We start from the raw sequence: 14580 nt of genomic DNA on the forward strand, positions 1-14580 counted from the left end.
CACTCCACTACACACCAGCCTGGGTGACAGTAAGATCCTGTCTCAAAAAAAAAAAAAAAAAAGAAAAGAAAGTATTGATATTTAAAAATAAAATTATTGTATCAATTTTTAAATGTATCCAATGGAACAGTTACTTGATATTCTGTTATAATTAACAGATATTATCTTATAATTAACAAGTTATTTAACAGGTGGAAATTTTACATCTTCCTTTTGTTCTCTTTGAATTTGTATTTTTATTATACTTCCCTCACAGAATTATAGCACGATATAATTTTTTTTCTGGAAAGCATATTATTAATTACCCTATTATATATTTTTTGAAACAAAAATATTTATACACATTTAAATTAACTGTTTAATTACTTGTGATCCTCAGACTTTAAGTATTACATTTCTTTTGGGTTGAGTGATCACTACAAGTATTATTAATGCATAATTTTCCAAAACAACAAAAATATACTATAAATTTAATATGTAATTATTAAATTTTAAAAATAGCCAGGTACAGTGGCTTATGCCTGTAATCTCAGCACTTTGGGAGGCCGAGGTGGGAGGATAACCTGAGTCCAGGAGTTCGAGACCCTGTCTCTGCAAAAAATATGATGAAACCTTGTCTCTGCAAAAAAATACAAAAACTAGCTGGGTGTGGTGGCATACACCTGTTGTCCCAGCTACTTGGGAGGCTGAGGTGGGAGGATCATCTGAGCCTAGGAGGTGGAGTGAGCTGTGATTACACCACTGCACACCAGCCTGGGTGGTGGCATGAGACTCTGCCTCAATAAAATAAAACAAAAAGTAAAAATTTTATTGAGAATTTACAATTCTTAGATGAATAGGCTGTGTTAGTCCATTTTGTGTGGCTATAACACAATACCTGAGACTGGGTAATTTATAAAGAAAAGAGGTTTATTTAGCACATAGTCTACAGGCTGGGAAGTTCAAGATTGGACAGCCACATCTGGTGGCTTGTGGTGAGGGCCTTGTGCTGTGTCAAAACATAGCAGAGAAATGAAAGAGGAACTGGCTATGTGGGAAAAGGGATAGAAGACAAAAGGGGCTGACTCAATTTATAACAACCTGCTCTCACAAGAACTAATACAGTCTTATGAGAACTAATGCAGTCTCTCAAGAAAGACATTAACTCATCTTAGTTATCTAACCAGCTTTAAAAAGCACTGCCTCTTAACACTGCCACATTGAAGACCAAGTTTCAACATGAGTTTTGGTTGGGGATAAACTGTATTCAAACCATAGCAGTTAATATATAATTTTTTTGATAAATATTATTTATTTATAGAATAGTACATGATTCAGCATAAATTTCATTTCCACTTTTCCTTTTTTAGATGTAAATGCTGAGAAAGCTTACTTGCATAAATGAGAACAAACGGAGTTTTGTTATAGCAATACCATTTATTACTTTCTTTTTGAGTTATATGTCCCACATCGCATAGTAACGTGTCACCGAAAATTATTTTTTAATGATCAATCAACTGATAAGCATACTAGAATTTTTAATTTGATTGAAAGCCAAAAAATAGTAAATCTCCTTATATCCAAAAAAGTGTATTAGTCAGGCATCAGAATCACTTTTGTCAACACCAGCACCAATATTTCAATGGTCCCCTTTTCAGTGTCCCAAATGTTTTATATTCTGTAAATGTACTGTGTAGTAAGACTTGAGTTGGTAAATAAGGATACTTTTCTTTTGTAAAATGGGAGTAGTTGATTAAGAAAGATGACAGTAAAATATTTTCAGATACAGGGCATTCTCAGGAAGATAGAGTTTGGGCAAATGCACATGTAAAGGGTGAAATTTAAAATTTATTTCCTTAAAATTATCTATGCCTAGGTACCCTCTTAGAGGTTTTGTGTCCCCCTAGGTGTATGTGTGTTTATGTTTAGAAATGCTGGGCTATATTGATTTCACTCATATGAGTCCTTGGACCATTGTACAAGGCAACAGAAAGTGAGGTGTAGGGTAAGCAATTGGTAGGAAAAAGACATAGATAGATACATATACAGAGACGAAGAACTCCATTTTCAAACTAAACAATTATTAATATATGCCCATCCTGTAATATACTAAGGGAATAACATATTTCAAATAAGCATAGGTCACACTGTCTAAATAATAAGAAAAATGGTTGACTAACTCCACAATGCTGGAATTATAAATAAATCTACAGCAAGCTTCACTGCTCTTTCCTTGATCTCATGAGATTTCTAATCATTTATTTCAGAGGGGTTTCTAGCAAGTCGGGTAACATTTTCCCAGCCCAGGAGCACAAGAGATTGACAGACATCATGTTTTTGTTGTGGTTTCGAGAGATTTTGATAAAAAAGAATGTGATTTCCTTTCAAACACCTATCCCGAGGGCTCAGGTAACTCCAAAGTCCTTCAAGCATTAGTAAAAGAAATTAGAAGGAACAGAAAAAGTTATCTGAAAAAGAAAACCACTTACAATGAGTGGGCCCCGGTTGTTTTCCCGGTATTTGTTCTGGAAGAAAATGTAAACGACAGTGGCAGCCAAAGAGTAGAGGAAGGCGAAGACAGCAACAGTGACGAAGAACTCTGCTGAAGACGAGGAGTCACCAATCAATGCCAGCTTCTGCCGTTCCTTTCCCTCGCAGGTGGGCACCTCAAACGTCACCTGATGCAACCTAAATTGCCAGATTTAAGGAGACATTCTTTAAATGCAATGGAGACAAAAATAGATGACTTATGTCTACATCTTCTAAAGCAAAATGGGGTGTGATCTGGGAGTTTTGGTGCATGCCTATGTAACATATTCATTAAGAAATTTACAGACATTATAGCTAGAAATGTGGAAATCAATATTGCAGCTAATCATCATTCAACTGGTTATCATAACAGCTAGTCACCCTTAGGTAGAGGGGAGGAAGGAAGGGGAAAGGGAACCTGAAATCGTGATAAATTGGACTACGACATCCCCCTGCTGAAATTCTTCAGTGCTTCCTCTCTTTAACAGGGCTCGCCAGGCCTTACCTTGGTGCCCCTAACTGTATCTCCAGACTCCTCCCCTGCTGCTGTGTCCTCCATCACCCTGTTTCAACTACATTGGCCTGCTTTCTGTTTCTTAGTTATGACAAACACGGTCCTGTCTCCAGGTCTTGTTGTTGACTGTTCTCTTTTCCTAAATCACTCTGCCCCCTGACATTTCCCATGGCTGCCTCCTTGGCATTCAGGCATCAGCTCAACATCTCCTGAGAGATGAGAGCCTTTTCCTGCCATTAATCGAAAGGAGCTCCTTTCCTTCAGGCATTTTCTATTACATCACTCTATTTGATGTCATTCATAGCACTCACTAGCAGATAAAGCTGTCTTGATAATGAATTTGATTACTTTTTTTTTTCAGTCTCCACTACCCACTCAACTGTGAATATCACTTCTCCATGATAGTGGGAATCTTGGTTTTCTTTTTCTCTGTGATTCCAAACACCTGACATTTTTCAAGCACTGAGTAAATAGTACCTGGATAAATGAATGCACGTTCTTGGTTCTGTAAGATGACTGATAGATCGTAATTTGATTGAACTTTTATAACTTCTATTTTAATGATTAAACTCTATCAGGATAGCATCCAGGCTCAATAAATTACTGGATACAGACAAAATAAGATGCTTTGGGCAATACTTTCAGCTCGGTAAGTAACACCTAAGGAAGATGTGTTATATCCAATATAGTAGCTCAGGGTGTGAACTGGAACTAAGTCGTGAACTATAATTTAATATAGAGGCCAAACTTTTTCTTCAGAAATGATAATTAAGGAGGCACTTGCAAAAAGATATGACTGAGGCTCATTTATGACAATAAAGTGCAACTTGGAAAATTGTCTATAAAAGTAACAGTAATGATAAAGCCATCACGAACCTCATAAATTCCAACTTATACTTAGGAAGTATTTTTCTTACTAAACGAAACTCAATCCCTTTAAAACGGATCTGTTAGAAGTCCTAGTCAGAGCACTCAGGCAAGTGAAAAAAATAAAAGGCATCCAAATAGGAAAAGAAGTCAAACTATCTCTCTTCACTGATGATATAATTTTCTGTCTAGAAAATTCTAAATAATCTTCCAAAAGCCTACTAAAACTGATAAACAATTTTAGTAAGTTTTTTATATAAAATCAGGGTACAAAAATCAGTAGCATTTCTATACACCAATAACGTCCAGGCTGAGAGTCAAATCAAGAGCACAATCTCATTTACAATAGCCACAAAGAAAATAAAATACCTAGGAATGCAGCTAACCAAGGAGGTGAAAGATCTCTACAAGGAGAACTATAAAACTCTGCTGAAAGAAATCAGAGATGACACAAATAAATGGAAATACTTTCCATGTTCATGGATTGGAAGAATCAGTATCACTAAAATAGCCCTATTGCCCAGAGCAACTTACAGATTAAATTCTCTTCCTATCAAACTACCAATGTCATTCTTCACAGAATTAAAAAAAAAAACTATTCTAAAATTCATATGGAACCCAAAAAAAGAGCCTGAATAGCCAAAACAGTCTTAAGCAAAAGGAACAAAGCTGGAGACATCACAATACCCAATTTCAAACTATACCACAAGGCTAGAGCAACCAAAACAGCATGGTACTAGTACAAAACAGACACATAGACCAATGGAACAGAATAAAAAACTCAGAAATAAAACCATACACTTATAACCATCTGATCTTTGACAAGGCTGCCAAAAACAAGCAATGGAAAAAGAACTCCCTACTCAGTACATGGTGCTGGGATAAATGGCTAGCCATATGGAGAAGAATGAACCTGGACCATTACCTTTCAACATATAAAAAAATTAACTCAAGATGGATTACAGATATAAATGTAAGACCTCAAACTCCTGGAAGAAAACCTAGGAAATGCCCTTCTCAATACTGGCCTTGGCAAATAATTTTTGGCTAAGTCCCCAAAAGCAAATGCAACAAAAACAAAAATTGGTAAGTGGGACCTAATTAAACTGAAGAGTTTCTGCACAGAAAAAGAAACTATGAAAAGACCTACAGGACGGGAGAAAATATTCACAAATTATGTATCTGACAAAGGTCTAATATCCATAACCTATAAAGAACTTAAACAAATCAACAAGCAAGAAACGAACAGCCCCCACTAAAAATGAGCAAAAGACGTAGACACTTCTCAAAAAAAGACATAGGGCTGGGCATGGTGGCTCATGCCTGTAATCCCAGCACTTTGGGAGGCCAAGACGGGGTGGATCACCTGAGGTCGGGAGATCGAGACCAGCCTGACCAACATGGAGAAACCCCATCTCTACTAAAAATATAAAATTAGGCAGGTGTGGTAGCGCATGCCTGTAATCCCAGCTACTCAGGAGGCTGAGGCAGGAGAATCACTTGAACCTAGGAGGTGGAGGTTGCGGTGAGCCGAGATCACGCCATTGCACTCCAGCCTGGGCAACAAGAGCGAAACTCTGTCTCAAAAAAACAAAACAAACAAACAAACAAAAAAGACATAGAAGTAGCCAAAAAAAAACATTAAAAAATACTCATCTTCACTAATCATCAGAGAAATGCAAATCAAAACCATGATGAGATAACATCTCACACCAGTCAGGGTGGCTATTCTTAAAAAGTCAAAACCAACAGATGCTGACAAGACTGCAGAGAAAAGGGAACACTTATGCACTTAGCCACCATGGAAAGCACTTTGGAGATTTCTCAAAGAACTTAAAACAGAGCTACTCTTTGACCCAGCAATCCCAGTACTGGGTATATACCCAAAGGAAAATAGATCATTATACCAAAAAGACCCATGCACTTGCATGTTCATGGCCGTGCTACTCACAACAGCACAGACACAGAATCAACTTAGGTGCCCATCAATGGTTGATTACATAAAGAAAATGTAGTACATATACCCCACGGAATACTATGTAGCTATAAAAAAAGAATGAAATTGCGTCATTTGCATAACATGAATGGAGTTGGAGGCCATAATCCTAAGCAAACTAAGGCAGGGACAGAAAACCAAATATGCATGTTCTTGCTTATCAGTGGGAGCTAAACATGAAGTACACACAGACGTAAACATGGGAACAGTAGACACTGCGGAGTACTAGAGTAGGGAGGGAAGAGGACATAGGTTGAAAAGCTACTTATTGGGTACTATGCTCACTGCCTGGGTGCAATATTCCCGTGTAGCACACCTGCACATGTACCCCCATATCTAAAATAAAATTTGAAATAGAAAAAAAAACAGATTTGTTGTGCACATCATCTTCCAATGAAGATAATAATGTTAATAACATAATAATAGCAATTAACATATTGGGGCATTGCTTATGGGCCAGAAACTAAGGCTTAGAAAGATTAAGTAATTCGTTCTAAGCCACATAGTTAGTAAATGCCAGTCCGGGGGTTTAAATCTGCATCAAACTCCAGAACCTGATTTTTAAACTTCTACATTGACTTGTTTATGTTAAATAATGAGGACATTAACTAGGATATATATATTTTTAAAGTGAAGCTCATGGACCACTGGCATTAGAATTGCTAGGGACTATGTTAAAAATGTATATTCCTGGGCCCCATCTCAGATCTATTGAATTGAAACCTCTAGAGGTATGCCTAGCTCACAGCTAAAGCAGGAAAATCCAGTCCCCTTAAGTTCCTTTTTTCTCAAGTCCATTTGTTTTTGCTTGTATATATTGCACTTTCCCAGAAAAATCCTTTTTCTTAACAAACATAAATGTGTACAGCTCCAACAAAATTCAGGACAACAGAAGCATTCATTATGGTTATATCATAGAGCCCTTTTCCTACCCTTGCCAGTGATATTAGAATCTTCCTCAATAGTTTTGTCTGTAGAAATACTGAAAAATGAAATGCATTTAAAGGTAATCATGTCAATTATTCTGACACAGGTGATTTTCAGATAATGCACACTTTCTCATTATTTAAAAAAAGTGGCATTGACTTCATACACTTTCAACAACTTTATAGTTCACATAATAGCTAGATGTGGCCAGGTGCGGTGGCTCATGCCTGTAATCACAACACTTTGGGAGGCCGAGGCAGGCAGACTGCCTGAGGTCAGGAGTTCGAGACCAGCCTGACCGACATGGTGAAACCTCGTCTCTACTAAAAATACAAAAATTAGCCAGACACGGTGGCGGGCACCTGTAATCCCAGCTACTCGGGAGGCTGAGGCAGGAGAATCACTTGAACCCGGGAGGCAGAGGTTGCAGTGAGCCGAGACCGGGCCATTGCACCTCAGCCTGGACAACAAGAGCCAAGCTCCGTCTCAAATAAATAAATATATATATAGCTAGATGCTGGGGCTAGAGTGGGGAATAAAGAAGAGATGGAATGGTGCCTGTCCATCTTGAACTTAAAGTTTAGAGAGAAAAGATGGGTTTTCTGAGAGGAACCTGAGGCTAGTCTGAGGGTGGGGTAGCCAAGGTAAGATTCCCTATGGAAGTGACTTTTAGGCTGGAGCTTTAAAGATCATAGGAATTACCCAGATCAAAAGTTAAGAAAGAAAGCACAATGAGATACTACTTCACATCCACTTGGGTGGCTATAAAAAGGATTATAAGATTGGAATTATAAGTGTTGGTAAGGATGTAGAGAAATTGGAACTTTCGTATGTTGCTGGGGAGAATGTAAAATGATGCAGCCACTTTGGAAAACAGTCTGGCAGTTTTTCAGGTAGTTAAATATAGAGTTATCATATGACTCCATTCCAGCAATTCCACTCCTAGATACATACCCAAGAGAAATGATAACATTTGTCTACACAAAATCTTGTACAAGAGAGTTCATAGCAGCATTATTCATAATAGCCAAACAGGAGAAACAATTGAAATGTCTATTAACTGATGAATGAATAAATAAGATGTAGTTTATTCATACAACAGAATATTATTTGTCAATAAAAGTAAAGTACTGATACATACTACAACATGGATAAGCTTTGAAAACATTATGCTCAGTGAAAGAAGCTAGTCACAAAAGACCACATATTCTATGATTCTATTTCTATAAAATGTTTAGAATAGGTAAATCTATGGAGACGAAAAGCAGGTTAGTGTTTGCTTAGGACTGGGTGGAGGATAGGAGAATTGTGCAGTTTAAATGGCCAAATTGTATGGTATGTGAATTATGTCCCAATAAAGCTTAGAAAACAGGAAAGAACATGTACCAAGCTCCTGCGTAGGCAAAGGGCGTAACACATGGGGGAATAAAATGTGGCTTGGAAAACTGGAAGATGATGGGAAAGGGAATGGTGGTGCAGGATGGGGTGGAAAAGTAGCTGGGGGCCCCCATTGTGGGGCCTTGTTGGCCAGGTGGCCAAATTATAGATTTTGGCTTTAATCTTGGGAAAAAGATTAGAAAGATCTTCTTAGAATAAACCGCATGTAAAACAAAAACACATGTCACCTGTTGCAATTATCTGCGCTTGATAGTTTCCAGGTGTCAGGCTGCACCCCAGGATCAGCATGTCTCCAATGCACCTGTTCCTTCAGCTGACATGCACAAACTAGGTCTGCAATCTTTGTGTGTGGTGGAGACAGTGGGGAGGGAGAGAATAAAATATTTTTAAAAATATGCAGTCAGCCGAATAGCAATATTTTGCCCATTGCTGATTTAACGTGTTGACTTAAAGAAATTGTTAATTGTGCTTATCTGTATAAGACAAAAAAAATTACTAAAAGATCTTATTAATACTGATGATGTATAGCTGGATATTTAGCCTACCAGCCATACTGGGTAAAAAAAATATATATATATACACACACACACACACACACAAACACACGTGTATATACATATATGTATATATATATGTGTATCTATATATACACACACATATATCTAACTGTTGCTTAAAAGAGCTTATATATAAGAACTTTATAAGTTCTTATAAGCAAAAGGCATATATATGTATAAATACATACATATTTATTTATATATTATATATAAGTTCTTTTAAGCAACAATTATATATATGTATAAATTCATATATTTTGTATTTTTTGGGGAAAGTGTATAGTCAGCATGTGTTTTGTAGCTGTAATAACTTTGGAAGCAAATATTCATTCAGAATCTAAACAAGGAAAAATCTTTCTAAACAGAGCATGTCATTCTACAGAACCTGGATGCTGACGGGGCCACCTCTGATCTTATGAGGAACCAGTCAGGGAGCAATTGCTGAGGCTGCAAAAGGTACCAAATTCAATTTGTTGATTTCAAATGTAAAATTCTCTTCACGGCTTGTCCAACCCAATCAAGAGGTAATTGAATTTCACTGGGTTTAACCGCATTGTGTCTATCAATAAAAGGCCTCCATTTTAGAGTGGTTTCTTTTAAAAAAGTATGTACCAATGTTTAAGTGGAGTCATTTAAAACATTTCACTGATGCTTCAATTAAGTTAAAGAAACTACTGAGTCCCCATAGTTTTTAGTTACGTTTGTAGGGTCTGGAGTAATATTAAATGCAACTATCCTTTCAAGGGACTGGAGCAAGACAAGTGGCATTGCTTTATCGATAGAAATATTTGTGATAACAACCACCAACATTTTTCAACCTAGGCATTGTGCTAGGTTCTTTACCCACTTGTCTCATTTAATGCTCATAACAACTCTCTTCAGTGGGTACGATTGCTATTACCATTTTACAGAGGAGGAAACTGAGGCTTGGAAAGGATAATGACCTTGCCGGAGGTCATGTGGCTAGAAGATGGCAGAGATGAGTCGGGAATGTAAGAAGAGTAGAAGGAGCCTACACTGGCAAGTACTGCACATGCCTGCCTCTCTGCTTTAAAAATTACAGCATCCTTAGATTTCCAGGTGAATATTTGTAAGCAAATGACCCAAACCAGCTTTCCCGTGCCATCTCATCTAACAGTAGACTGACAGTCTGTACTGAATAGGATTCTAAACCAATGTTCATTCTGCTACCACCTTGAAGTATGCGAATTAGGCATTGTACAAGGTACCCAGCAGTGATAGAGTTGAATCCCTGTAGACTGACTGATAGAAAGCCATTAAAAAGTTGCTAATTTCCAAATCTTGTCCTGGGTTATTCTAACATTTGCCTCAGAAACAAGTAAAGTTGGTAAATGAACCTGACTATGCCATGTTGTGAAATTGTGATAATTGTGGTGTGATTTTTATTATTATTATTATTATTATTTTACTTTAAGTTTTAGGGTATATGTGCACCATGTGCAGGTTAGTTACATATGTATACATGTGCCATGCTGGATAGAAAGTGAGACATTAGGTAAAACAAAGCACAGATTTATCTTTAGGTAGCACCACACTGTTATGGTCATCTGATAATAAGACCTTTGAAATTATTGACAAAACCTCTCACCGGGTGTGGAAGGAAACAGGACTAAAGCTCCTACCAATACATTTGGCGGTGGTTCAGTGCAAGACAGAAATGACATGTCCCAAGGGCAGTGATCCAGCCCAGGAGCAAATGTGGGAAGGATTAAGGTGTTGGGGAGCAGGCTGCTGTCATTGAATTTCTGGTAGCTGGAATTCAAGATCAGAGAGCAATTGGCAAATTGTAGCGCTGAGTACGTTTTCTCTTTACCTGATTATTTTTCATAGGCCCTGTTTCAATTCTGTTTACCAGTCGACAGGAACTTTAATCCTTTTGCTCCATTTTTATCCCTCTCTTCCCGATATGAAATATTGGTACTTATCTGCTTTTAGATTGCCTTGTCTTTAGCTAGCCACATGTATGTGTATATGTGTAATAAGTGTGTTTGTGTGTGCATTTACAGATACACACATACACTCTTACTTACTCAGCTTATATGATTCACAACATAAATCACTACAAAATCCTGAAAATTTATGTAGCACTTTCACACACTGCATCTCATTTTTCCCCGCAAGTAGCCCCCCCACGTTATGCAGATAGGGAAGTTGGAGCTGAGCTATCTCAAAAGAATCACTAAAGATCACCTATTGGCACGGAGTAGTGGAAAACTTAGCACTCAGGCTTTATGATACCAGCTCTTAGTTGTTTTACTTATGACCCAAATTTCATTTCCACGTTTTCCAAGCCACTGACTTCTCCGTTATGCTCAAGTCATTCATTCATTCAGTAAAGATTTATTGAACTTCATGTGCCAGTCATTAGAAACAGATGGGGAGACAATGAACTATGGGGAATGAGAGTGCTGATTATCTGGAAGGTTGAAAAAGACAAATCCTTCTCTGTTACTTCCAGTGGTTTTCTTACTGTACCCGAAGCATGGTATTTGGTGATGCTATTTAGAATGATGACGGTGATTTCACTTCTACTGCTGGATGCCAATCAATGATTGACATTTATTGAGCATACACTAGCCCAGGCACCATGCCAAATGTTTTCATCTATTATCTCACTGAAACATTCAAGTTTGATCAAGTGGTTACTATTAAGTTATTGCATGTTAATTTTAGGAGCAAGGAGACTTTTTGAAGTAGGGCCGTGAAATGGAGTCTGTATGACCCCAAAGCTCTTGCTTTTAACCTCCCATACAAAAACAATGCAATGTTATTAATTGTTTGTATCAATCACATATTTGCTGACTTCTTGCACCATTGAGGGCTTTTCTAATGGTCTTCTAGCAACTGACTCTCATTTGTTACTTTCAGTCTTTTCTCCATAGGACAGTTGTCATAGGATGAATATATGGGAACTGCGGCCATTGTTCCATTGCTCCACTGGCTTATGGGTGATTCCAAACTGGGCCTAAAAACTCACGTTGATCGGAACAAGATTCTCCTTTACGCCACCAGCACCTCACAAGGCACATTATGCTGTCATCAAAATCTGGGGAGAGAGTTTGCCCTCCCAGAGTCTCAGGTTTAGGATCTATTTGGGGTAGAAAAGGCAGACAAATTCAAAGTGGGGACTGAGAACAGGCCTGGGAAATATGCACATCGTGGTGAGAACTGAGAGAAGGCTCCAGCAATTGGACTCAGGTTGCTTAAGTTAAGAAAAAGTTTGATGTCTTCAGTTTGCAAAGGGGGAATAGAGAGAGTAGATCTGAAATGTAAGACTCACTTGTGGAAGGTGACAAGGATCAATCTATCTAAGATACCTTTATTGAGAACAAGGGTAATTACTAGAATTTATCCAATATCAAAGCAAACAGAATGTAAAACAATCTAGTACACACACATTTTTCTAGGAGAACCTCAGGGATTCCAGTGATGCTATTTGTTTCCAGGAAGGTCAGCAGACATTGAGATGACTATACCTACATTCCCATATGCCAGACTCAAGAGATGAACTCCATATCTTCGGATAAATGGCATTTTCCAGGCAGCCAGAATCATTTTCCTAGACATTTCTTTCTTAACCTTGGTTGAATCAAAAACAGTTTCATCTCCAAGGCTTGCAACAACAGCATGCATGTGCTAAAAATGTGTTTTCTTTAAAAAGAAAAAATCTAAGTGAAACACAAAGTGCTATACTTCTGCTTTTCAACATAACAGAGGTATTTCTCCTGATTTGGTTATGCATTAAGTGTCTTAAAGTTTATTGTCTCCATAGGAGGAACTTTTTTTTCATAAGAGGAAATTTTCATTACTTTTTGTCTTCTCCACTTTACCATTAGAGACAATGATTTTTTTATTTTAAGGAGGGTAATAATAAATATCGAGCACAGGGAGTGAGCTAGACACTGGAAAATGCAATCAAGATTACTGCAAACAATACTCTTTTCTACACTAATAATTGTACTCAGACATGTGAAGATAAGGCTGGAAAATTACTGTTCCCCCCTCACCCCCAGCATGTAGCTCCCATTTCCATGTGCCAAAAAGATATTTATCCAACTTATTGAAAGTGTATTATAGTTTTAAGGATTTTTTCAAATTTCACTCCTCCCTACAGTTTGGATTTACACAGATAGACATTTCAACATGAAACTGTGAACTCTAAGGTGATTAAAAAGGGATGGTTTGCAAAGGCCAAGGTATGATCTGGAGTAAAAGGGAAGTAAAACTCTATGAAACCCTTACAGTGACTTGCAAAGAGGCATTGCTGTGCTCACTAAGCTATGATTTATTAATTTTGGCTCTTCAAATAGAATTTGAGTAATAGAGAACTCAGACTGCCTCTACGTTGTCAAATTAAAATAGATATTGAGGTCGTTATCTGTATATTTCAGGGAAAATCATTTCTTCTCTGGTTTGTTTTCCCTGAGCTGTGGTACTCTACCCAAGTGAATTATGAAACAAAAACAGTCCTAGAGTTGATTTTTAAAAAGTTGGAATGTGCAGTTGACAATGGCTTATTCATCTATTTCATTCAGTTAGTATAGAAATGTATAGGAATAAACAATTTAAAGTCTTTGATTAAAAGATATTTATAACATTTGGAAACATACAGGTAACATAGAGGAAGATGGCAGAAATCTGACCTTTTGTTTAGAATTTAGGTCAAATTGATTGTAATCATTAATTCAGTCAAAACATGCTATTTATAAAAATTCAACCAATACAGGAATGTTTACAGGAGGAAAAGGTAAGGTTCTTCATAATTTAATCTCCAATATTAACAACTTAAAACACTGAAATTAAACACAATCTTTAATATACTGTTTACTACCTAATAATATGATCTGTACATGCCTTACTTTTTCAAGGAGGATCTGCCTTATTTTCTTAACGGTCATATAATATATGTACAGGACTATGAATTATCATATTGTACTGTTCTGTATGTTAGGTAGCGAAGGTTCTATAATAATTTTCTCCCATCCAAGTACTAACCAGGCCCGACCCTGTTTAGCTTCTGAGATCAGGGCATGTTCAGGGTGGTATGGCTGTAGACTATAATAATTTTCTAAATAGCCTCACACTAGTGGACATTTTGAATTTATATACTCTGGGATATGTTACATAACTTTTGTTAGACTCTTATTAGGTTTCTTAATTCCCAAAATGTTAAGATTTACTAAACCCCATCACTTTGGTGACCTAGTGCTGAAAATGGAAATAAGAGCTGGCTTCTAAAAGTTTCATTAAGACTATTTTACATTTTGTCCAACAGGATAAAACCAGTTGACAATTCCTCCTCCTGCCCGTTACATACCTTATCTAGTCTCGCACCCAGGGGCAACATAGTAACGAATATTCAAGTATCAGTCCCAGCAATGAAATGTTATTTCCAGCACCCTTTCGCTTCTATTCGTCTCCATTTCGTGTCCAATGGAACACTACCCTTTTACATGGTTTTTTTTTTCCCCTAAATCAAAGGCAATATAAAGCATCTCTGTCAATATTCAGCTATTTGACCTTGGACGAGTCTCATGTGTTTCTGAGCTTCAGATTTCTCATCTTCAAAATGGAAGAAATAAAAGCACCATATTCATAGGATTTTGTGTGTGTGTGTGAGGTTTGAATGAGATAATGGAGTATATTGTACTTGTCATGGTGCGTGAATGTAATTGACCATTACAGGTGCTGTAATATGTGAACTGTAAGGAGTTTCAAAAGTTCACAATTAAAGGTGTAAGTCTGATTATTAAAGTTGATTTAAAAAATCCAAACTCTTTTAGAAAGTGGAT

At 37.2% G+C, this 14580-nt stretch overlaps 1 protein-coding gene across 2 annotated transcripts in view; it reads right to left on the bottom strand.

Moving 5' to 3' along the window:
- The window catches only part of SYNPR (synaptoporin), a 341046-nt gene that overhangs the window by 54551 nt on the left and 271915 nt on the right, over positions 1-14580 (bottom strand). For both annotated transcript variants that reach the window (XM_054483339.2, XM_054483340.2), the window contains one exon: positions 2469-2667. In XM_054483339.2, the coding sequence (XP_054339314.1) occupies positions 2469-2667 (199 nt within the window). The remainder of the gene's footprint in view (positions 1-2468; positions 2668-14580) is intronic.

Source organism: Pongo pygmaeus, chromosome 2, assembly GCF_028885625.2.
Source record: "Pongo pygmaeus isolate AG05252 chromosome 2, NHGRI_mPonPyg2-v2.0_pri, whole genome shotgun sequence".
NCBI lineage: Eukaryota > Metazoa > Chordata > Mammalia > Primates > Hominidae > Pongo > Pongo pygmaeus.